Source organism: Tiliqua scincoides, chromosome 6, assembly GCF_035046505.1.
Source record: "Tiliqua scincoides isolate rTilSci1 chromosome 6, rTilSci1.hap2, whole genome shotgun sequence".
Taxonomy (NCBI): Eukaryota; Metazoa; Chordata; class Lepidosauria; order Squamata; family Scincidae; genus Tiliqua; species Tiliqua scincoides.
The window spans coordinates 78,055,199-78,078,937 of record NC_089826.1 but is presented as its reverse complement, the minus strand read 5'-3'; the positions used below and the strand labels follow the sequence as shown (position 1 = coordinate 78,078,937).

The window sequence follows — 23,739 nt, the reverse complement described above, 5'->3', positions numbered from 1 at the left end:
CTTTGGGATCAGGGAGAACTGCCAGCAATCAGAATGGACAATCCTGGACTCAATGAACCAATAGCCTTACTCAAGGCAGCTTCATCATATTCAAGGCTCAGGCAGCACTCCCTGCCCTTTCTAAAAGCTTCTGGATCAGACTTGCTCACTGGTCTGAGCAGCTAGGAGACTTTGCTCTGCTTTATGGGTTACCTGTCCCTCTCTTCTCCCCACCACCTTTAAAGAGAACTGATGACTTGCAAACATGGCAGTAGTGGTGGCCAAAATCCCATCCTTTAGGCACAAACCTACCTTGCAAATGATGCATTTGCGACTGCAACAGTGCCTTCTTTTTAGAGGTGCATTTGTCTCTGTTGCTGTTCCTGTTCTCTGTGTGTTTGGTCTGAGATGGGTCATCGTTTGTAGTCAGATACTTGAGAAGCTCCGAGCAAGGACGTCTTTGTGGCTTTTGTGGTTGACAAATGCTCTTTGCTTTATTGCTCCATGCGTTCTCAGTCTTCAGAAACAAGTCACAATAAAAGGGACGGGGGGGGGGGAGAGAGACAGAAAAGAAAGCTGGAATTAGTGAAGTGAACCTTATCGGAATTGATATAGGTTTTCTAAAGAGATTAGATTTTCAGTGAAGTGTTTGGTCTAAGTGTACTAGATCTATGAGCTGTGAATAATTGTTTGCAGAACAAGGAAAGGAAATTACATTTAAAATTTCTAAATGACATTTATGCGGCTTTTTATTTTATTTCTCTTGCATTCTGATGTTCCTATTCAGTAACGTATAACTAACAAGACCCAACAGCGCCTTTACTATGAACGGGAAAAAATTTTAAAAAAAAAAATAAGCCGGTTTAAACTTTAATTTGATGCTGATTGTTCAAGCCCAGCGTTCACAACTCTCTTAAGTACCCCTAAATGCTCTATTTTCGGTTACAGTCAATGGCAAGACAAACATTGTTTAATACAGCCTGCTAACTGAATTACACCACTGCTAGCATCCGAGCCAATTAATGGCTAACTTAGACCTTTCTGCAGAGGTTCGATATCATATTTTTCTAGTTAGGCCGTTAGAGAAGTGGTGGCCTGGAGTTGCACATCAGCCCATTGGTAATATTTTAATGGCACCGTCTACTATGCTGCACATAGGAACAGAGTAATAGTCTGTAAAAATGCCAGTTAATTCTGCCAAGAATTAAAAAAAAACCCAAAACCTAGGCAAACAATGAATTATTCAGAACATAAAAGGAGCAAAAGCAGCATTTCTTTATGTTTCAGATGTTCCCATTATATACTAGCACCACCCGGCCCCCACCTGATAGATAGCAAGCAGGTGAATTCAATGCACACAGGTGCAGATACATTCTAGGCTGTGCTCCAATTCATGTAGTGGAAGATGAGCTCTCTTATGTGTGCATATAATGCAAGCGGGGCAGTCCATGCTAAGCTTGAATGTGGCCCAATGCTTGAGAGCCTTCCCCTTTTACAAAAAGAGAGGAAGCAGCTTGCTGATTAGGCCACTGAGCACACAGAATCTAAATATGGTATTTAACCCATTTTTGCCCAGCCCACAGGTGTACACTTTTGGTCCCTGTTGCGTATATGCAACGTTGGGCAGCAATGGCTTAAATTGCACATGTCTTGCCTGGGGTGGTAGAAGAGAGGGGTGCATACTATTTTTCCTCCCTGTAAAATCCATGTACTGGTCCAGTAAGCACCTGAATTGGTCACACACTGCAACTGAAAGCCTCTTTTAGAATTATATGAAAACCTGTTTTTAAAAATTCTCTCTCTCTATATTGCATAGATTAGATCTGTACCTTCACCACCACAGGGCTTGTTCTGATTCTGTGATTGGCGTTCGCATGGTTGTGTGTGCTGAGGCCACTGCATTCATTGTAATTTAGCTGGATGTTAGCTGGAGCCAACAGGAGCTTCTTAAGCTGCAGGAATATCAGGGGAAATGGTTGGGGGAGGTCAGGGAGGACAGAAAGGGAAGAGGTTAGGGGGAAAAGGAAAAGAAAAAGAACAGTTATGCATGTCTACGCCTTAGATTTCATCTGTTGTTTTTATTCATAGACTTGGTTCAGTCACAGAGCCCCCTCAGCCCCTTCTTCCTGGTTCAGCCATGTGCTGCCATCTTGGATCTCATAAAATGTTGTGAGACCCAAGATGGTGGTGCAACATTACTGCAAGATTTTGCAAGATCCAAGATGGTGGCACCCAAATTTCATGAGATCCAAGACGGCTGCATCCGAGGGATCCAGTAGGAGGGGTGACCAGGGACATCCCGCAGTGCCCCTGTGAGTGCACCATGGTGCCCTGAGGTTCCATGGTGCCCAGTTTGGGAATCACTAATCTATATGCATAGACTATGCATGAGAAGAAAGTGGGACCATGTCTGCCAAGTTTCCCTGTCCTGCCTCCAGGCTTGCTGGACATCTACAGGTGGATATAAGACTTGCATAGGGATCAGGTGGATTGAGTTCAGTATGCATAGAGATAAGCCATACAGTCCTTAATTCACACAGAATTTAGAAAATGAATAATGGCTGCATAATAGGTTTTACACATGTAGGCCCTGTAAACATCGTGCTAAATACTTGGACACCTGGCAGATTCTGTGGATGTGGACAGGCACACTCAGAGGGTGAGAGGACACAATTCTGATCCCTTTTTGTAACCTCTGCAGGCACACTTGCTCCAACAGGACACGCTCATTTCAAATTTGCTAATGCAAATCATTGTCATCAAAAATACCAATAAAGCATTACACCAGAGGTTTTCAGCCTGAGGGGCCTCGCCTCTTTGCCCTTAAGGGGCGGGGGCAGCCAGGAGGCAGGGAGGAGGCAGCAGCGCGATCCACAGGATCGCGCCACTCGGGGCTGCAGGGGCTTGGCTGCACTTACCACAGCCTCCCGGGGCTGCAGGGAGCCCTGTGCAGCTGTCCGCAGGGTTCCCCGAGACTTCCAAAGTGAAAGTGGGGTGATCACAACCCGCCTCCGCTAAATTGGAAGCGGAGCACGATCGCTCCACTTTCACTTCTGACGGGGCTGCAGGGACCGGGGTGCACTCACCAGTCCCTGCAGCAGCGTCCTGGGGGTGTGGGGAACCCTGCGCGAGTCTCTACAGGGCTCCCCAGGTCAGCAGCAGTGAAAGTGGAGCAATCGCACTCCACTTGCGGTTTGCGCAGGAAGACTAAAACAAATATTCCAGTCAAATGGACCCTAGACCTGGACAATTCAGTTGCCATCTAGCTTCTGCAAAAGCCCACTCCCATCCGAGTGCAGAGACAGAAGAAAAGTATTTATGGTCAAAAGTTTTCCCCGCTAATCAGCTCTCTGATTGCTGTCATCCTGCCCCTAATCACAAATCAGCCACCTGTTCCATCCACTTGTTGATCAGTAACTTTCTTCTTAAAGGCATCTGCTATTTCTCCCTGCTCTCTGTTGAATTTCAAAATTCTGGTGTCCCTAAGTACAGGCATCCAAGCATGGCTGAGGCTCAGGGTCTCATCTTTCCTATTCATATTAATATTTCCTATGATGCTTTTGAACCTCTATGGCCTCTCTGTAGATTTGTGTTTGGAAATGATGTTCTCTAACCAATACCTATATTTGGGAAAAGTTAATCTGATGTCCAGTACTGAGGACATGCTTAGCAACAGCTGACTTGTCAGACTGCCCAAACCAACAATATTCTCTGATATTCCTTGAGTCTGGTCTTAATGGACCTTTTGGTGGTACTGATATATACCTTACCTCATTCGCATGGAATTCTATAGATGGCTGGTGTATCCCAGGGGTGTCTTGGTCATTCAGGGATCGCAAAAACTGTTGGACCTTCCTGGTTGGCTTGAAGACTGAATCTGTATCTGCCTATCCCACAATTTTAACAATTCATATCAAATATGATATGAAACCAATTACTCACAGGGCAGATTTGGCACCCGTGAAAACCCCTTTCCCATGTGAACAGAGCTTACCATTCTGCAGGGGGAGCCTGCTATCTTCATCTCCAGTCTCCCCCAAACATAGCAGCTTCTGCATTCTGTCATCCCAGCTGGTTCTGCACCTGGATTTCCAAGCAGATGCAGCTGGCCTGTGCAATTTTGGGGGGAGATTGGAGATGAAGATAGCAGGCTCCCCTGAGGAACAGTAAACTATGGGCACACCCAGGAGGATTTTTCAGCACACAGCAGTCCCGAATTTGGAGACCACTGTTCTGGAGAATTGTCTGTGTTTCTATGACCTAAAAGGGCCAAATGAAAATGGAGAGTTGAATGTTTTGTTTTTTTAAAAAAAAAAAACAGGTCTGAAATTTCTTACTTTTGTTAGAGAAAGTGCACATGGCACAGACAACATTTGCTTACAATGGAGTCCAGCAGAGGGATACATGAAGCTTATACATATGCACACGCTGCTGAAGGACAAATACTACATTTCAAAGCAAACAAGGTCTGCCCCATTGGCTTGCTTTTTCTGCCGGGCAGAGCAAAGCAATACAAATCTTCCTGGTGGTTGATAAAATCATTTGAGAAATGCAAGTTGCACGTTATCTTGATAGTGGCAGCTGTAAAGATACTGAACTTCTCAGTTCCATTATGACTGAAAGATAAAAACAGTCCTCTGGCAGTGGAATCGGTTTTTGTCACGTTAGGGGTTTTTTTGTTTTTTTTAAGACAATCTTAGTCACCGCTGAGTTTTGCAACAGGTTAGTTTCTGCAGACTTCCATCTTCAGAGCATTTAACCCAGAATATTCCCTGAGGAGGGACTACAATGAAGTAAGAGGTTTGAGGGGTTATGCCTTACATCATAGAATCACAGAGTTGGAAGGGACCCAACAGGTCATCTAGTCCAACCCCCTGCCTTAGGCAGGAAATCCTCTTACAGCATCTCTAACAGGTGCTCGTCGAGCCTCTGCTTGAAGAGGCATCCCTATCCTAAAAATATCAGACGCTAGATGGAAATAAATTCCAGAGATTTCAAATGAAACATAAGAACTGGCCTAGAGAAGCTGCAATTTCCATAGAGAGTGATGTTCATGAGCTTTCTGATCTCCAACCAGTGATATAGGTTGACGTGGACATACAATGGTTCTCATACAACAGCCCCAGCTCACACATCCATCTAGCTTAGTACTGTCTACAATGACTGGTGGTGGAGTTTCAGGCAGGGGGAACTGAACACCTTCTGTTCTTACTCGGTAGATGGTTTAGGAGTAAAAATATGTATAAATAACACAGTGAGCCACCTGAGTATATATTCTCTGCCTTTGGAAGCATGTGTTTTCAGGGCAGAACAGATGTGTTCAAACTACTTTCACTGACCAAGCAAAGGATAGATATACATTTTAAGTGTGGGGGGGAAATCACTTGAATACACATTCACTTTTTTGAGGACAAATGCCTTGGAAACTTCTGAATGTTAATTCAAAACATTTCTACCACTCTCCTGAATACCTGTATCAATCCTAACGATGTCTTCCAGCATTGAGAAGATGAAACATTAAAGAGAGATACTTGGGGGTCTTTTGTATTAAAAAAACATTTATGGGTTACCCATACTTTTTAGTTTTATGTTCTGTTTGCAACATAGAACATAGAAGTTATGTGTTCCATGGCCAGAGAGCTTCCCATCAAAATACTACTCCTATATCCAATTCTACCTCTCCCTCCTCTCTTGCCTGACCTATATAATCACAGGCCAATTCTGAAGTCATATGTACTATTACTAATTTTTCTGATAAATATTAAGCATCTCATCACACACTAATAAAAACTACACAAATGTACCAACATCCCCAATTCACTACATCATTTCTTCTTATCAGAATAGAATGTTAAGACAGACTGTTAATTACGGGGACAAGAACATCCAATCAATACAGTTTGTATCACTTCCAGGGTTCCCAGACTTTCCCCTGGAAACTTCTAAGAATTATTCAATTTTCTTTGTGTTTTTTAATCTAATGGAAAAAAGGCTAAATCCTGGTAAAACAACATCACATTCATGCACCACTATTTTAAGTTAAATGGTAGGAAGGTAGTTTCTTACCAGAGATGGCTCTTCTGCCTCCTGAGGTGGAGGGGTGCCATTGGGCATTGGTGAAGGGCTAGCATCATTTTCATTGGTCACATCTCCATCTGTCAGTGCATCAAATGAAGGCAATCCATCTTCATCCACAGGGATACTGTCCAATGTCTCTGTCAGAACTGCTAGCAAGTTTGCCTCATTCTCTTCATCTATCTTCTATTGGAGCAGAACACAAGAGAGAAACATGAATTGGGAAGGGTTAGTATGAGATATGCATACAAAACATAAGCAGGCTGAATTAATTTCAGAGTGAATTTCAGGGTTAAAACTGAATTACATGTGTGTGGGGCTGGGTGGCATGAAATCTGAAATTGCAAAATGGTTTCAAAATTTATTATTTTTACAGCATAAAAAGTAACTGACATTTGTATAGAGCAGAGCAGTGTTCCCCAAACTTTGGATCAGGACCCACCAGTGGGTTACAAGCTGATTTTTGATGGGTTGCAAAAAAGTTTTTGAAACATTAAAAAAAAAATTGTAAGCACCCTTAATCAGTAGTTCTTGTGCTAGAAAATAGCTGGAATGCTAACATGTGATAAAGGGTAGTCTTTATACCCCAAATTAAAATGTCACATTTTCCAATTTTCTCTAGTTAACTGGAATGTTGTAGATCTTGTGTGAACCCAGTTTCTCTCTGGCCTGCAGTCCCTAACTACATATCTTGCTCTCCAGTTCAGTCTTCTGGGTATTCTGGAATGACTATAAAGATCTGGAGGAACAGTCCTTGAACTCCATTTCTAGGGAAAGTTTAGCAAATGTCTACACTCACATACTATATCTAGGTCTCTAGCAGCCTTGGGAGCACGGATCCTGATTATTATTAATTAATAATGTATTTAATTATTATAATTGATGAATATAAATTTTTTTCTAGAGCTTCATATATATTACTCTGATGGAACCCTGTAAGATACGCAAGTAATATTCTTCCCATACTGTGGCTGGAGAGCAGAGTCTGAGAGGGAGTAGCTTAGTTTATGACAAAGACATGATTCAAGCCAGGGAAGCCATGATTCACAGTTCAGACTCTTAGCCACCAGCCACTATACCAGCTCTCTAGGTTTCCCACCTCCAACCTATTTTTAACTGCGCACTAATAAACTCTTGATCGATTATCATGCACAGATTGTCCTATACACTTCATTAGAAACCACTGCTACTCAAACTGTCCATCTCTCGCTCTCTCTCTCCCCCAATTCCTCCTCTACCACTGAATACCAGTTAATTGACCTAACAAAATGACAAGACTCAGAAAATAAGAAAACTAATCAGGAGACTGAATTGGACAGAAATTAAGTGACTTTTCCCATTCAGATGCACAAGGGAATAAAAGGAAGTCACAATATTTTCCTCCAGGTGCTTCCCTCGTGCAAACATTTGGTAACCTATAGATAACTTATTTCTATGCATTCTGAAGAAGAGTAATCAATGCTGCTGGTATTAAGACAGACTCTGTGGTTCTTTTTCTAAATAAATATATTATGGAGGTTGCCTTTGCAATTGTCCTTTTCAGTCATGTAGTTTGAGTGTTCAATAAACTACAAAACAAGTTCATCTAATTTGGTGTGCAATTGTAAGAAGTAGATTAATTCCTAATCAGATGTGGTTGCAACATTAATTTGTACTAGATATCTTATTTCAGTACCAGGGACTTGTTTATGCCAAATCAAATACATTTAATATCCTTGCGTTCCTCAATGCAATATGTTCCAATCATCATACATATAATTGGGAGGCAGAAAAATAAAGCACTTATTATATTTTGGAGATTTGTCGCAGTAATTATTAATGACTTAAAGCTTTGGAAAACTCCCTGTGGAGCCCATGTAAAGACTTTGCTGGCAGCCAAATGAAATTCTCAGAAAAAAAGAAGCAGTCTAGATATTCTCTGTAGATGTCACACTTAAGTAGCTGAATACCACCCAGGAATGGGCAAGGGTTCATATCTGAAACACCAAGCAAACCTCAACATACAAAGCTTTTCTTAACAGAGATCACTTACAGCTGATCTTAACTAAATTAATTTCTGTTACCTTTAGCAAAATAACAGGGTTTTTTTTTTGGGGGGGGGGGGTTAAACATGCATATTATCACAATGTGTTTATGGACTATAAACTCTTCACTTTGTATTGAAATACGAAATGATCTAACTTTTTGGTCAAGTACGTAGACTCAACACATGGTTGGGCAGAGAAGCAAAGCTCACAGGTGAGTGTTGATTGCAATGTACAAGTGACAGAAATCCAGATTTAAAAGCAGGATAGAAATACTGTCATTAAGATTTGCATTGATTGCCAATAAAAAGCATAAAGTAACACTTATAAAGATGACTCAATAATCCCCACCCATTTTCCCTAGTTCAACCAAGGAAAGAAGAAAAACAGCTAGATCTGGTCAGAAACAAGGACATCAAAATATTGAAGATGAAAAATGGAATGCACAACAGATGTGAATGTGGGCAAGTATGTTCAACAATTAAATGTGCATTCATTTCCCATGCATGTCAAATGGCAAGCACATCCAGTGTGTGGCAGAGTGAAAATGTACAAACTTTACTCCTTGAAATTATATTGCTGGGTTTATTAGGTAGATTTTTTTTTAAAATAAAGAGTCATGCAAGTGTCATGCCCTTTAAATACATACACATTCCCTTACCTTCCTTTGCTCATTATCTCACACAGAAAAATTATGTATAAATAAGAGAGTTTGATAAACAACAAAAAGGTTCTTTAGGAGAACCGTTCACCAAGACTGTACATTACTGGATCTACAGGCATTCTACATTGAATCCTCCTAATTTGCACACTGATTCTACACATTTTGCTGGATATGTAAAACGGGGTTTATATCAGTTGCACTAAAGTCTCTCTTTAACTGTCTTCTTGTGCATCCACTCCAGTTAGTTTCTCTGCTGAACAGTTTTTACCCATATAGTACCTCTTGCAGTGTGTCATGCACATTGGGTAAGTGACACACAATTCCTTTTAAGTCACACAATGGCTTAGAAGTCAAACTGAAAGCAAATTTGGAGATTCTACCAGTAGAATCTGGCCAAGGTTGAAATTTGGAGATTCTACCAGTAGAATTCTACCACTAGCTAAGACTAGTGAAAATTCTGAGAGGGGCAAGGGTTCTCACGCTGCTAGATTTCACCAGACTTTGAATTGGACGTGAATTTGGGTGCACCCAGGGCTAGTTTAGGGGAATCTATTCTTGTCTTGTCAAATACAATAGATCCACAGATCCGGCATTTACCAAAGATGCCACTGACACCGGGGAAAGCCATTTCTAGTTTGCTCATCAAACAGGAGGTGAATGTCTGTAGGTTTTCATGGCCAGCAACAATCCAATAATGAACATAGATTTTAATCCTTTAACACAATCACGGTCTTTCGTGATATGCTAAATTGTTGGAAAATAGGAAGTGACTTTTTCAGGCCTTCTGGAAGTCAGAAAGTTACTTTGATGAGCAAACAGCAAGTCGTGCAGATTTGTGTATCCACGGGGTGGGGGTGGGGGTCCTGGAACAGATCCCCTGTGGATAATGAGGTTGCACCTGTACACACAACACCACACTGCAACAGGCACCTAACACCACATTGCAGGTTTTACATGGAACAGAAACTACAGGTGGGACCCCATTATCCACAAGAGTCTCATTCCTGGATTCCCCGCAGGTACCGAAAACGGCAGGCCCACTGGAGCTCCTAACATGCCCGGAGCCTTGCTCCGGTTGTGTCCAGACCATTTTGAGCATCAAAGCGAACCTCTGAGCTGTTCTGAGCCTTGTGTGGCCTCTCTGAGGCTCAGAATGCTGCCCGAAGCCTTTTTCTGCAAAAAATGGAAGTTGCTGGTATAAAGGTTCCAGACGGCATTTTGAGCCTTGGAGAGCCTGTGCACAGTGCCACATGGCCTCTCTGAGGTTCAGAAAACCACCCAGAAGCCACCTGAATGAGGTTCCGGTCGTGTCTAGGAGGTCTTCAGTGGAGCAATCTGCGGGTTGCCGAATCTGTAGATAGTCACCACGTGTATTTTAATTTTCTTCTGAATTCTTAAAAAAATCAGTAGTGGTTTTTATACTGTTGATATTTCAAAATTTTTAACACTGTATTTGAATTACATAATAGGTTAACTATAGAACGGCATGAAATTTATTTCTTTTTCAAAGGTAATCTATATCTTTTGTTGGTTTACTTGTAGGCTTACATGTATGCTACTTAATATTAAAATGTGCTTAGATCCATTTGGTTCATCATGCATTTTTTAACTGCATATTTTGATTGCTTTCCACTCTACCATAGAGATATAGAGTCTATAATACATTTGACTTGCATCTCTAAGATCTGACAGACCTTGGCTGTAAATCTGGGGCTCTGCAAAAAAAAAAAAAAAAAGTTTCCATTTGGGCCTTGAAGCTCCTACGGCTGGCCCTGGGTGCTCCTTTTCAGGTGAAGCATCCAAGAAATTTCAAAAGAAGCTGGAAGTGTTTAATAAAAATTTCTATAAAAATTTCTCAAGAGGGTTCAGCACGTCCTTCTAATGATGCACTAAACATGCTATTAAAAGGCACTGAGTCAATGGTTTACAATGGATTTAAAGCATGTAACTCAGTGTGGAATTGTGACCATACACTGTTCCAAAGCCCTGTTCAAGAACCACAAATAAAAGGGCTCTAGGAGCGTTCTCGATTGCTTGCTGACGACAGCTCAGGAAGCAGAATCTCTCTGGTATATACGATCACAGTGGAGCACTTCAGTGGTGTCCTGACTTCACCCCGCTGCTTGCCAAACCTCCCACAGAGCTATAAAGCATTACTCTTCACAAGCCAGCCAGGCTCCTTTGATAATATGGACTGTAACAGAAGCCTTAGCATTTGCTTAGTGTTTGCGCTTTAAAACCAAGACGAACGCACACCGACATTCAAAATCGGAGTGTGGAGTGGACTGGCCCTTCTCATCATAGCAATTTCAATTAGTTTTTTGTATAAGTTTCAAACAATCAAACACTCCTCGGAGAAAAGCAAAAAGATGTGACAAAGAGGACTCTGTTAAAACAATTAATGTCACTTCCCATTATTGCTCCAGTCCCAATTTACAGAGCAAATAAATCAAAGTCACCACAGACGGAGGCATGCTACCCAGCCAACACATGTCTGTTCACAAATGACATGGAAGAGGGAAAGCATTCGGCAGCAAAATGACGTGGGGAGATAACCTTTGCAAAGTTCAACCATGGGCTTGCTCCTAAATGCTTCTTTGTACAGGAAACATATTTATTAGTTAACACAGCAAGAATGGGACTGAGAAAGTATAGAGAAGGAAGGATAACATGATTTTACCTTCCCCCCCCCCCGGTCTCTGAGCAGCAGTCTTTTTATCACAGTGGTTCCTAACCTGGGGGTACATGGACCCCCAGGGGTACTTGCCATGACCTTTAGGGATACTCAAAAAATAACTGAATAATGGCAGAAAAATACAAGTCTGTATTAGAATATCTTGCGGGGCTTGCAAAGTATGAAAGAAAGCAGTCAGCTGGCTGTGAAAGCCCTACCAACTGCTAGTTGGTAGTTTTTGGTCATCAATTAGTGTATGATCAGATATGGTTCAGTAGTTGAAAACTTGCACAGTAAAAAATCTGAAACATAATGTAGAAAGTGATCAATCACTAAGAATTTATCAGTGATTGGTGCAAAACAGTGAATAGGTACAATCTTCAGTTCTTCAAACAGGTAGAAGAGAAATCACTGTGATGAATACATGAAATATGGGTTTTCACATATAGGAGATGAGGACTGTCCCCAGTGTGTACTGTATGGGGTAGCATGAAACCTTCTTTACTCTTGCAGCATTTACAAACAATTCATACCAGCTATACAAACAAGGATATAGAGCTGGTGGAGAGGGCTTTCTCTTCTCGTGCCTTCCTAAAAAGTAAATACCGAAGTAAGCTGGATGCAGTTCTAGATTTAAGACTGTATCTTACATCAGTTGAGCCTGATTTCAAAAACTATGTGCCTCAAAACAAGCTCAGGGATCACTTTGAACATTTGTTCTGTGTTTTATAAAATTTATTCCATTTCTTTTTAATCCCACTATTGGGCCATTTATTTACAGCTGCAATATATAAATTTGAAATAACAGCAACTATATTAATTACAAGCATTTTGCTAATATAAGAGGTACAATTTATGGAAATAGGCTGGCCAGGGATATGCAAGTGAAAAAAGGCTGGTAATCACTGTTTTATCAGATCAGTTCCCTTGTGAGAAGGAAGTACTAGAAACACTTCTGGTTCTTTTGAAATACGTTTACTTACAGAAGTGGCCAAACCACAGCTCACGAGCCACACGCTCTTTAACATATAACATGCGGCTCGCGGAAATACATTGGCTGAGCTCCTTTTTGCATCACAAATAACATAAAAGGTTAATTAAAAAAATTCAAGCTTTATAATTATTTACTGGATATAAACTGAGAGTACCGTACACTGAATTAAAAAGCAAATTTAATGTTCACGGTGAGTAAATATATTCCAAGAATTTAAATGCTTCTTAAATATTGCAGCGCTCAAACAACTGATGTTTATCATATGTGGCTCTTAAATTAAGCAAGTTCGGCCACCCCTGGTATATCAGTTGAACAGGAGGGAAAGACAGGCACTCACAAGGGCAAGAAACATAGGAGTTTCTAAAGTCAAAAGTAGACACATTCCTGCCTCAGGAAGTTTACAACCTAAACCAGACGTTCCTAAACTGGGGTGTCGCGATGCCCCAGCTAGAAAAGCTCTGTCTCTGCTCCCTTAATGGGCAGGGCGATGCCAAAGGCAGTGACACGATCGCCATGATCACGTCACTAACAGGGACAAAATGAGTTTTTTCCACCTGTTGTAGTGCAAGCCTTCAGAGGCTCTAGGGGAGTCTGTGGATTCCTCGGCAGGGCTCCATGTATCTCCAAATTGATGTAAATAGAAAAGAAAAAAAAAAGGTCCACTTCGGGATTCATGACAAAAACCAGAAGAGACCGTTTTTCACTATTTTCAGCAGTTTGGAAGTGCAGAGAGCCCTGCAGAAGGGTCTGGACCCTCAGGACCATCCCTGGACCTTCTGGAGGGCCAACATTAACAGTCAAGCAACAAGGTAGAAAGGGTGGAGTCGTTTATGGGAGGAAGAGACTTCGGGCAGCTAGAAATGCAAGTTTTTAAAAGAGATATTTCCCAAAAGCAACAGCACATACTGAGAGCAATTGCCCAAGCTCCAAAATTCACTCTCTGCCTTATTCATACAGCAGAAGTCATTCCATTTTCCCCCTCTTCACCCCACCTATTCAAGCCTCCAGGCATCACTAAGACTGGTAGCCAGTAGTTAGGAAACATTAGATGCCATTTAAGCAAGCTGCTTGTGCAAGCAAACAAGACAGAAGCCTTGAGAGAAGGTCATTCTGCATAACCAAAGAGCATGATTGCAACATTGTAAACAGATCAACCTTAATGAAACATTCTAGCATTCATTAAAGCAGTTCAGTCCCTGCTTTGTGCTTCTCATGTGAGCAGGGTGTTGACAGCGCTGGGAGAGAGCTGAGCTTTGCCACAGCCAAAAGCTGTAAATTTCACTATTCCAGCCTTGCTGCTTAGGAGGCTCAGCTTCCACAGGGGACATTCTAGCAATTACATGGGACAGCCTCATCCTGCAGGCACTTGAATTGCTCCAGACAGGTGCTGAGCAAGAGGTCGCTGAGCAACAAGAACGCATTCAGCACCACGCTGAAATGATCCTATCCATTTTTGTCTGGATGGCTAGCGTGCCCAGCTAGTTCTCCATAAGAGTAAAACTGCTGATGCACTCCTGCTCTAAAAAGATGTTTGGTGCACAACACCTAATGACTGAAACAGCCAACAATAAGAAGTCCAGGCTTTTCTCACTTTGACTCATGGCACAAGTAGCACAGTCGACTCACCTCTTGCGCTTTCTGGTAAGGAAAACCGAGGAGCAGCCTTTTATTAATGAAGTGAAACTGACAGTTATGACTAATAATTATCTGGAAAAAAATCCCTAAACTGGTGCTGGTTCTTGTGGAGAATTAAAACTCTGCTACAGCATGTTTTGGGAAAAGGGCAACTTAAAGGGGGACACATTTGTTTGAGGGTACTGCATATTTGTGCTTAAGCTGAGGAAGAACGAATTAACGGCCCACCACTTTTTTCTGTTTTAATGACTTTTAATGCTGCCTTCTTTGCTTTTTCCACTGGCACCAATGGAAGCTTCTTTCCCAAGGCAAATACAGCTACAGGGGATGGGTGGGGTGTAAATCTGGATCAGGACTGTGGAGGGAACAAAGTGTCAAAGCCCCCTTCTGCAACCCCAACCATAAATCATGCCTGATCCATGACTGCTACTTAGGTTATATAAATCAGGCAAGTCAGTTCCAATTATTAACGGAGATACGTTCTCCAAACCCTGTCGTTGTGCGATTAGGTCATAAAGTGAACCTTCAGCCAATCTAGTGCCTTTGTTGTGTAAACAGACACTCTCTGGCTGCACAGGCTACTGGAGAATAATCGCCTCTTCTTTGCATTTAGAGCCTCTGTGTTGTGTAAACAGACACTCTGCTGCAGGCAATGGAGACTGATTGCCTCATTAAGAGCCTCTTTGTTGTGCTTTGACCACCATCATATATGTGGTCTGCCATGAAGTGGAAGGTTGTTAAGCGGCGCAAGCCTATACATGTCATGTGACATATACTGTATTTTTCGCTCCATAAGACGCACTTTTTCCCCCCAAAAAAGTGGGGGGAAAAGTGTGCGCGTCTTATGGAGCGAATACTGGGGGCAAGGTCCTCATTTGCACAGGCGCCACAGGGGGAGGGCAGGCGGAGAACAAAGGGGGCAAGTTCCGCACCGGGGGCAAGGTCCTCATTTGCGCAGGCGCCACAGGGGAGGGCAGGTGGAGAACAAAGGGGGCAAGGTCCGCACCGGGGGCAAGGTCCTCATTTGCGCAGGCACCACAGGGGGAGGGCAGGCTTACTTTAAAAGTAAGTTTTCCTCCTCGAAAAACTAGGTGCCTCTTATGGTCAGGTGCGTCTTATGGAGCGAAAAATACGGTAATTTGACCCTTACTGAAGCAAACCCCAAATTATTTCCAAAAAACAACATTCAACAACAGTTATGTTTCACCTCCCCCTGTGAATCCAACCCAAATGAGAACTGTGAATAATAGAAGGGGTTTTTTTTTATACTGTCAAAATGGTTTCCAATAATTTGAAATTTAGCTCTATGTAGGTGTTTAATCATAGCAGAACTAGGTAAAAGAGTGTTTAAGTAACAAACAGGATGGAGAGGGAGAACCCCACCCAATTCTCTTCCTCCAAAGTGCAGTAATCACAGAATATTAGAGAAGTCTGACAAGGTGTTTATGGACATGGGAATAAATTGCAAGAGCATAAGCTACAGATGGTGCTTGTGTCCGCATAGGTCACAGCTGTGTGCAAAATGCCACTCTAAATTCAAGAAACATTTCAGCTTGGTTTTTTTTATTATATGCCACCTAGAAGGAATGGAAATCAGAAAGGCAGAATACTTTTAAGCAGACATACGTATGTACCCATGTGTGAAGTGGGAAGAACTGAATCCTAAGCACATTAATGAACACCTATGGTAGCAAGTTCACGGCGCACTGACCTCCATGAGCTTCACTTCTTGTGATGTCACTTCTGGCTTCTGGGAGACTTGTCTGGGTTCCACAACAGTTTCTAGGGCAACTGCCTGTAAATTGTCTGATCCTCTTCCTCCGACAGCAGAGCCAACAATTCTTTACTACAGAGAGGTGGCCTAGAAACAGAGCAGCGGAACCCAGAAGAGCTTTTCAGTGATTTTCAACCACAGTGCTCCAAATTCCCATGGCTTACCTGCAGACCTTATGGGGCTCACCAATGCACTGCAGCATACCAGTTGAAAATCACTGTCCTCTGGTAACAAACAGATGTCAGCCCAAATTCAAAGAAACAGGAAATACTCAGGCAAGATACTCTTCCCCTTGAGGAGATGCTTCATTTCATGTTCGAAGTTAGGCTATGGTAAAGTTCTGGCATTAGACATTGGTAGAAGAGACTTAACAGTTCTTTGCCACCACCACCCCCAAATCAAACCCACACCTTGCACTTCTTTGCATTGCTTCTAATGAGCTATTCTTGCTGGCATCCTTCAGTCTCAGAAGACTATGGTGTCACGCTCTGAATGGTGGTTCTGGAACAGAGTGTCCTCTCCAGTGCGCGAAGCCTGGGTAAAGTAGGTATGGAGAATAGGCTGTTACCCATGCAGCAAATCCCCCCTCTCCACGTCGCTGAAATGGTCCAATGGAAAGGCAGAGGCCAATACGGTTGGTTCCAGCGGCGTCGCAGGAGTTGCCAGAACGTGACTGTGTTCAGCCATGAACTGCCTCAGGGACTCCGGCTCCTGATTTTGCCTCGAGGTTGACTCCTGAAGCCTTTTCCATAACTGGATGTAGCCACAAGGCAGTGGAGGTTTGGGATCAGAGTTTTCCTTCTCTCAGATGAGCTGCCTTCCCAGGCTGACGAGTCCCATCTACCCGGTGGCTGTTTAGTCACCTCTTACGACAAGTACAGCCAAACTGAGGGCCTATTCTTAACCCCCAGCCCCCAGGGGAAATGAGCTATAGCAGTTCAGAAGTCACTGCTACAGCCTGACAATTAAGTTTCTAATAAACAGCAGAGCTACTAATTGACCTCTTTGTCTTACAAGTACACTACCCTGCTAGGAACCTGTACCAACACATTTCACATCTTTTGACCAAAAATCATTCATGCTGCTTATGAGCCGTTTATGATTAGATTTTATTTGCGTAAACTGCCAGTTCCTCCCCCTTCTCTTTGACACTAAAGCTTTGATTTTGAACACAGAGAATGAAAAGGAGAATGTGCTATCAGACTCTTAACTGTGTTAACAAAACCAAAATGATAAGATAGTGTTGTGCTGGAGCCAGTGCATTCTAGTGGACCATATACGTAATTGAAAGTATAAAAATGCAGTCAATTTGACTCAGAATCAGAAGGTCACTCTACTCAATTTATACCTGATGCCAAACACCACCTGAAAGGAAATGATCTTATCAGCGGTTCAAGCCTCAAAGTTTTCAGACAAAACAAGATAATTTGCTGATTAGTAAATAAATGGATTAACTGGTTTGCACAAAAGGGATGTTTAAATGCGCTGAGACCCTGACAGCTGCAAATGCACTGCCAGCTTTCTTACTATTAGCATATTAACTACATTTTTAGAAAAGCAGGGCACATTCTGAAATTTCTCCTCGAGTCTGTGCAAAAGCAACCCACAAAATGGAAAGTATGTGCAAAACTAACCCACAGAATCAGGACAAAACCTTTGGCTAGGCCCAATAGGGACAGGATCAGCATATTTGTTCACAAGTAGAGTGAGCAGAAAGTATGGTGGACAAAAGAGATGCACCCAACCAGGAACCAAAACTCTAAGCCTGAGAAGTGTGCATTTGGGAGCACAGAGCCCTTCAGCAAGTAAGTGACACCTTGGAACTGCTGTAGTCAGAAGGAGCGGAAAGAACCAGCCTCAAAGTTCCACAGTCTGTAAGGAATTATCTTTCTGGGCACAGCCATATTGCTGCCATATGGTTACACCTGAAGATGTCCACAGGCAGGTAACCAAAGAACAAGAAGAAATGTTCTTTTTTCATTTTGGAAGCAATCTCGAGCGCTTAGCTTACTGTAGCGTACTGCAAAAACCTGCACCCCCATGGCCTGTAATTCTCCTTTATTTTCAATAGCTCAGACTCCTCTAACATAAATCCTTCTGCCTGAAAGAAGAACATGAGATCTTAGCCACACTGAGACCTATGAGCAAAAGCTACTGGGGATAAAAGTGGAGCCTGCAGCTAGAGGCCTACTCTAGGTCTATAAACCCCTGCTACCCAGGCAAAGACACCTCGTTAAAGACTTTTAAAGTATTCTTTTATATTTAGCAAGAGGAAGAGAAACTGTTCCTCTTTACCCCAATATGGCATCTTTTCCTGTGACTATTACTGGTGTATTTTATGCAACTTTTTATTATTATTTTTTTAAGATTGTGAGTGCTTAGGGGATAGGCTATAGATTATACATTTTGATTTGATTGTTAATGATCCACCCGAGAAGAACCTCGGGAACATGGGACAGAGTTCCCCACTAAGGGCACAATCCTGAGTTGCCCATGGGCCTGCACACGTCGGCCCAGGAGGGTCGCAAATGTGCTGTAAGACATGTTTGTGACTCCTCGGGAGGAAGCTGGGCCAGCGCTCAGAGGTGCGGCGGCCTGCAGAGGCTGACACAAGCCTCCACACCAGCTTCCTCAGCGAACCTTGTGTTGGCCCGGCTGGGCAGGTGGTGGGAATGGGATCCAGCCCTTATGCTGGATCCCAACCCTCATTCCTGGGGAGTTTGGAGCGGTGTGAAGCTGCTCCACTCTCCTCAGACTTGCGCCACCTTTGCCACCTCAGGAGGAGGCGCAAGTCCAAGGAGACTCATTGGGGCAAAGGCGTCTTACCCAGAGGAAAAGTTTCCCCTTGCCTCTGGTTGAGCTGCCTTGGGCCCCTATCCTGTGCTGGATACAGCACAAGCCTCTTGACTTGCCTGTTCCAGCACAAGGTAGGATTGTACCTGTAGTACGTAATATAATCACCCTGAGTTAGATCTTGCAGCTGTGGCCCAGGCCTAGAGATTCAGAGTCAACACAAGAGGAAGGGGATGTGGATCACCCCCTTTCCCCTCATAATTGACTAGCTGCCCACAGGGAGGAATGATCTGGTTATCAATACAATTCAGCCTGTATCAATACCAGAGCTCTTCAACCAAGCCTAGTGAGGTCCAAACACTTCAGTCACCATCAAGAAACTATATCACTTAAGACTGTCCTTCAAAAAAGAGTCACAGAAAGTGTCTTATGGAAGTCAGATGAAGTATTTAATTACAAAATGATTTAAGTTGTTCACATACCCACAAGAAAAAAGCTTGGATTCCTCTTTATTTTTAAGCAACCATCATTTTTTATCATAAATTTACTTTTTCCCCACAAAGCTGGACTGACCCTCCTTGTTTTAACCTGCTAGTAACAATCTCATTTTCCTGCAGGGCAGCCATTTTCAACCACTGTGCCGTGGCACACTGGTGTGCTGCAAATGTTTTGCAGGTGTGCCATGGGAGTTTGAGGGAGGATCATTTATTAGTAGGGTCCTTAGGGGATGTGAGCCCCCCACTAACAGCATGGTGTGCCTTGTCAATTGTCAAAAAACTGATGGTGTGCCTTTACAAATTTAATACCTTGTCAATGTGCCATGAGATGAAAATGGTTGAAAATGTCTGCTGTAGGGGTTTACAACGAAAACTGTTTTAACAGAGAATATAATATTTTCTCAAATAAAATGGGTCAGCTTAGCAGATCTGTAAGTTCCCATTCCTTCCTGGTTTTAAAAGATATGCACTAGGTTTCCTCTTATCTAGCCTTCTAGGATGCTAAAAGTTCATCCACATTTCTCAAACAGGAACCATTAAACTCTGACCTGTTCTGCACTGCCCATGGTTGAAATCTATGAAACTCACAAGCCTAGAAACCTTAAGCAACTCAAAAAGTGTTTAAAGTCTAAAGATGGCATCTAAAGGTGATGCCACCAAATGGTACCTAATTTCAATAGAACTCATCTCCGGGATTGCAGCAGTTAAAGCACTCAAAACAGGCACAGCAGAGAATAATGGCAATCCAGCACAACCATTTATGGTGAAGGGAGACACATCTGGTGAAAAATCCAGCCACTGGGTAGCGAGGGGAGTGGGGGAGACCAAACGCAAAACAAAAGACGGTGACATTTTTATTAATGAAGGAGCAAATGATGATGTAAATTATATTATTTGGAGTTGCAAAATTAGCTGTGAGCATCCCTATCTCAATCAGGACAGTGACGTAGGGAAGAAAGAAGAATCAACCAGTTTTCTTCTGTAGTACCAATCCAAATTTGGTTCCCCTGCGAATGTTGTTTGTTCCAGTTGGCACCAGTGGCAACTTCCCTCTCAATATAAACAGCAAGTATGGAAAGCTGCACCTCCAAACTTGTATCCAGACTTAGATTAAGCCTCCCATGGCTATTATTTTAACCCATTTCTGCCCAGCCCCCAAATGTACACATCCCTGTTGCGTATATGCAACGTTAAGCAGAAACGGCTTCTTAAAAAAATCACACGTAGAGAGCCAAATCAAAAGATTCATCTCCTACGTAATTAGGCTGAAAGATAAAGCCTGGATGCAAGAACTACTGAGAGCTGGTGTTTACCAGATAATTTGACACTGAATGAGGCCAGCTTACAGTCACTGTCTTCTCAAATTATGGAAAACTGCCCTTAAAAGTACAAGATCGGGTGCAGCGCTGGCAGTACACCTGCACTGAACATAAGAACAGCCCCACTGGATCAGGCCATAGGCCCATCTAGTCCAGCTTCCTGTATCTCACAGCGACCCACCAAATGCCCCAGGGAGCACACCAGATAACAAGAGACCTCATCCTGGTGCCCTCCCTTGCATCTGGCATTCTGACATAACCCATTTCTAAAATCAGGAGGTTGCGCATACACATCATGGCTTGTACCCCGTAATGGATTTTTCCTCCAGAAACTTGTCCAATCCCCTTTTAAAGGCATCTAAGCCAGACGCCATCACCACATCCTGTGGCAAGGAGTTCCACAGATCAACCACACGCTGAGTACAGAAATATTTTCTTTTGTCTGTCCTAACTCTTCCAACTGCCTAACTGCTGGCGCCAAGTGTCGTAAAAGTGCCATAAGGCACTTTCCTGCTGGTGCGTGACACTCAGTGCAGGTGGAGAGGCCAGCACCAGTTGTAACTGGGCCTCTGCACCAGGATATGTCACTGGAGCACCTGACAGTAAGTTTACCTTATGGTCGGCAGAGTGAGTTTTTGGGGTGGGGAGGGCTGAGGGGAAGGTGGAACTGGGTGGAGGGAGGGCGGACCAAGGGGTAAATTTGGCCTGTGAGGCAGGTAGGGATGGTGGCAGACTCTGCTGCCAAATCCTATGCCCCCTTCTGTGCCCGGAAGCCTGACTTGGGCCTCCATGGTTCTGTGCCTGCTATGCAGCAGACGCAGAGAAGACCCATTGCAACCCACGGGGCTCAACACAGGGTAAGGGAACATTTGTTCCCTTTCCTGAAGGAGACTCCTGCTGTTCCGCGTGGTGCTGGGGCAGTTTAGGATTGGGATGTCTGCCTCGAATTCAGCAGATGGCCTTGGCAAAGCCATCCCACCTTAGCAGCTCAAATGAAATATGGAGATAAAGAATATAGACTGTTGGGAAGCTTATGGGGCTAAATATATGGGAACACTGGTATTGTGTATACAATTGCTAAGGATGTATCAGCATTGTTATTATGCTGGCAGCTATCAGAGCTGCAGTACTGTGACTTCCTCTTTCGGTTCTGGTGCCTTGCCCATATTTCCTTCCTTGTACTCCTGTCATCTTCATGCCTTCCCGAGCCAGTGACTCACCAGAAAGCAAAATAGAAATGAGGAATGAAGCATACTGATACTGTGTGATACTGATACTGATACTGTATCATCATCACATGCCTACAAGGGACTTGGGTGTGAGCGTGCATACAAGGGCTGGGGACTCTCTGGCTTTTCCATGAAGCCATCACAGTTGTCCTCATTTTAACATTATAGCTGCACTGTCCCCAAAGCTCAGGATGGATAATTTTTGAGATGTTCATATATTTCTTTATTTCTCAAAGCATACAGTTAACACTCAATTGATCAGGAAAAACAAAAAAGGAAGGGAGCAAGCGAGCGAGCAACTTTCAGAGTGGCTCTACATTGATTTAACCCAAATAAAATTTGACACACTTTCAAAGTATATCTAGACCAAGCCTTGGCAAGTCTTCACCAAGAGTAACCCGGTAAGTGGCCCAGTTCTCCTGACTCATTACGAGTGGCGCTATTAAGAAGGCACATTAGGTAGATACTGAAGAACACAATGGGACACAGAAGGAAGATTGACCCTTGGGAAACAACTTACAGCAGCCGTCTTTTCTGGGAGACATCCTGGGAACAGACAGCATGACCTGCACCTCACCTAAACGCAGCCGTCCACATCAGGGGTGTCAAACTCATTCCACACAGCAGACCAAATAGCATTCATGGCACCATCTTAGGGCTAGAAGTGACATCATTAAGCAAGCAATGACATCACTAAGCAGAATATAAGCACTTTGTTCTCACGTAGAAATTTATGAATGTCAGAAGAAGAAGAAAAAAATCAAACCTTGATCATATTTTCAAGGTATGGGAGAGGCCAGTTATCATGCTGGGGGAGCCCAATTAACTCATGGGCTGGTTAAAGAGGTTCTGTGGGCCATATCCAGCCTGTGACCCTTATGTTTGACACCCCTGTTTCACATCAGCCTGCATGGCCAAGACCCTGCAATGCAACACCATTCCTTGAATGAAACAGGAAAGAATCACAGAGCAAATCAGATTCTAAACACAACCAGCATCACACAACTGGAAATTCTGACAGAAGGTAATGTGACATGAAGCACAAGCACACAGACACATATGTACCACACTTTGTGTTATGTTTGTGTGTGCGCGCGTGTTGTACATATTTGTGTATACAAATTACAGGCCTATAGGACCTGACACTACAAGGTTTGTCAGGTCCCAAGACAAATGCAGACGAACAGGAATAGAAGCCTCCAGGTTTTTTTTTTTTTTTGGGGGGGGGGGGAAATGACAGTGGAGATCTGGGGGATCACAGTACACTGATAATGGGCTGCATTCATCCTGGTGAGTCACAAGGTATGCAGACCTGGTGTACGCGCAAGAGGAAAAAGTGTAGGCCAGCATGTAAAATTGCAAAGAGCAACACACCGACTTCTTGCTAAAGAAAGATTCCTTGACGGTGATCCTTCAGCACCGTATCTCGTTTCTTTGAGATGCAGGAGTCCTCAGAGTCACTCAGCTCAGGAGTCAGCTCAGAGTCCTCAGAGCTGATGAAATGAACTTCACTGCAGCCCAAAGTGTTTTGCTTGCTTGCTCCCAGTACTCTTACAGCGACAACAGGACTATAACACTTGATGCAGCTGCACTGTGTCAGGAGACACGGCAGAGCTTCATTCCTGGCATTCAGGGATTACATTTATGGACAAAACCAAACAGACTGCACAGACTCTGATAGCCTTTTAAAAGCCGAGTGCCACTGGCTCATCTTTGCTCCATGTGAAAGAGGTACAGGAATGTTTATTTTCAGCCTTCGTTCCTACAGAGTCTGGGGGTTTTCGAGTGCTGGTGACTGTGACTATACAGGTTTTGGTCTTTTGAATTCCTGAAATGCAAGTACTGAGAACGTCAGGATATACCATTTCCTTATATACCTATTAATTGCTTTAATTTTTCTGCCAACTGATGAAAGCAGATGTGCAAGTCCCCTCTAGACCTGTAGTAGTTCCACTTGCTCATTCAACACATTTTATAGTGCTTGAGAACTTATGTCCAGAATCAAACACACTTGGCTCTGAGTATTCAGCTTCAAAACTCCCAACTCAAAATCTGCAGTACTCAAAACACTAATCAGCAAAC

At 43.1% G+C, this 23,739-nt stretch overlaps 1 protein-coding gene across 3 annotated transcripts in view; it reads right to left on the bottom strand.

Annotated features, from left to right (window-relative positions):
• PPARGC1A (PPARG coactivator 1 alpha) overlaps positions 1–23,739 on the bottom strand; it is a 402,579-nt gene that overhangs the window by 48,852 nt on the left and 329,988 nt on the right. For all 3 annotated transcript variants that reach the window (XM_066631898.1, XM_066631896.1, XM_066631897.1), the window contains exons 3-5: positions 6,046–6,240; positions 1,809–1,931; positions 292–496 (exon numbers count right to left, since the gene is read on the bottom strand). In XM_066631898.1, coding sequence (XP_066487995.1) covers positions 292–496; positions 1,809–1,931; positions 6,046–6,093 — 376 coding nt within the window. In that variant the 5' untranslated portion in view covers positions 6,094–6,240. The remainder of the gene's footprint in view (positions 1–291; positions 497–1,808; positions 1,932–6,045; positions 6,241–23,739) is intronic.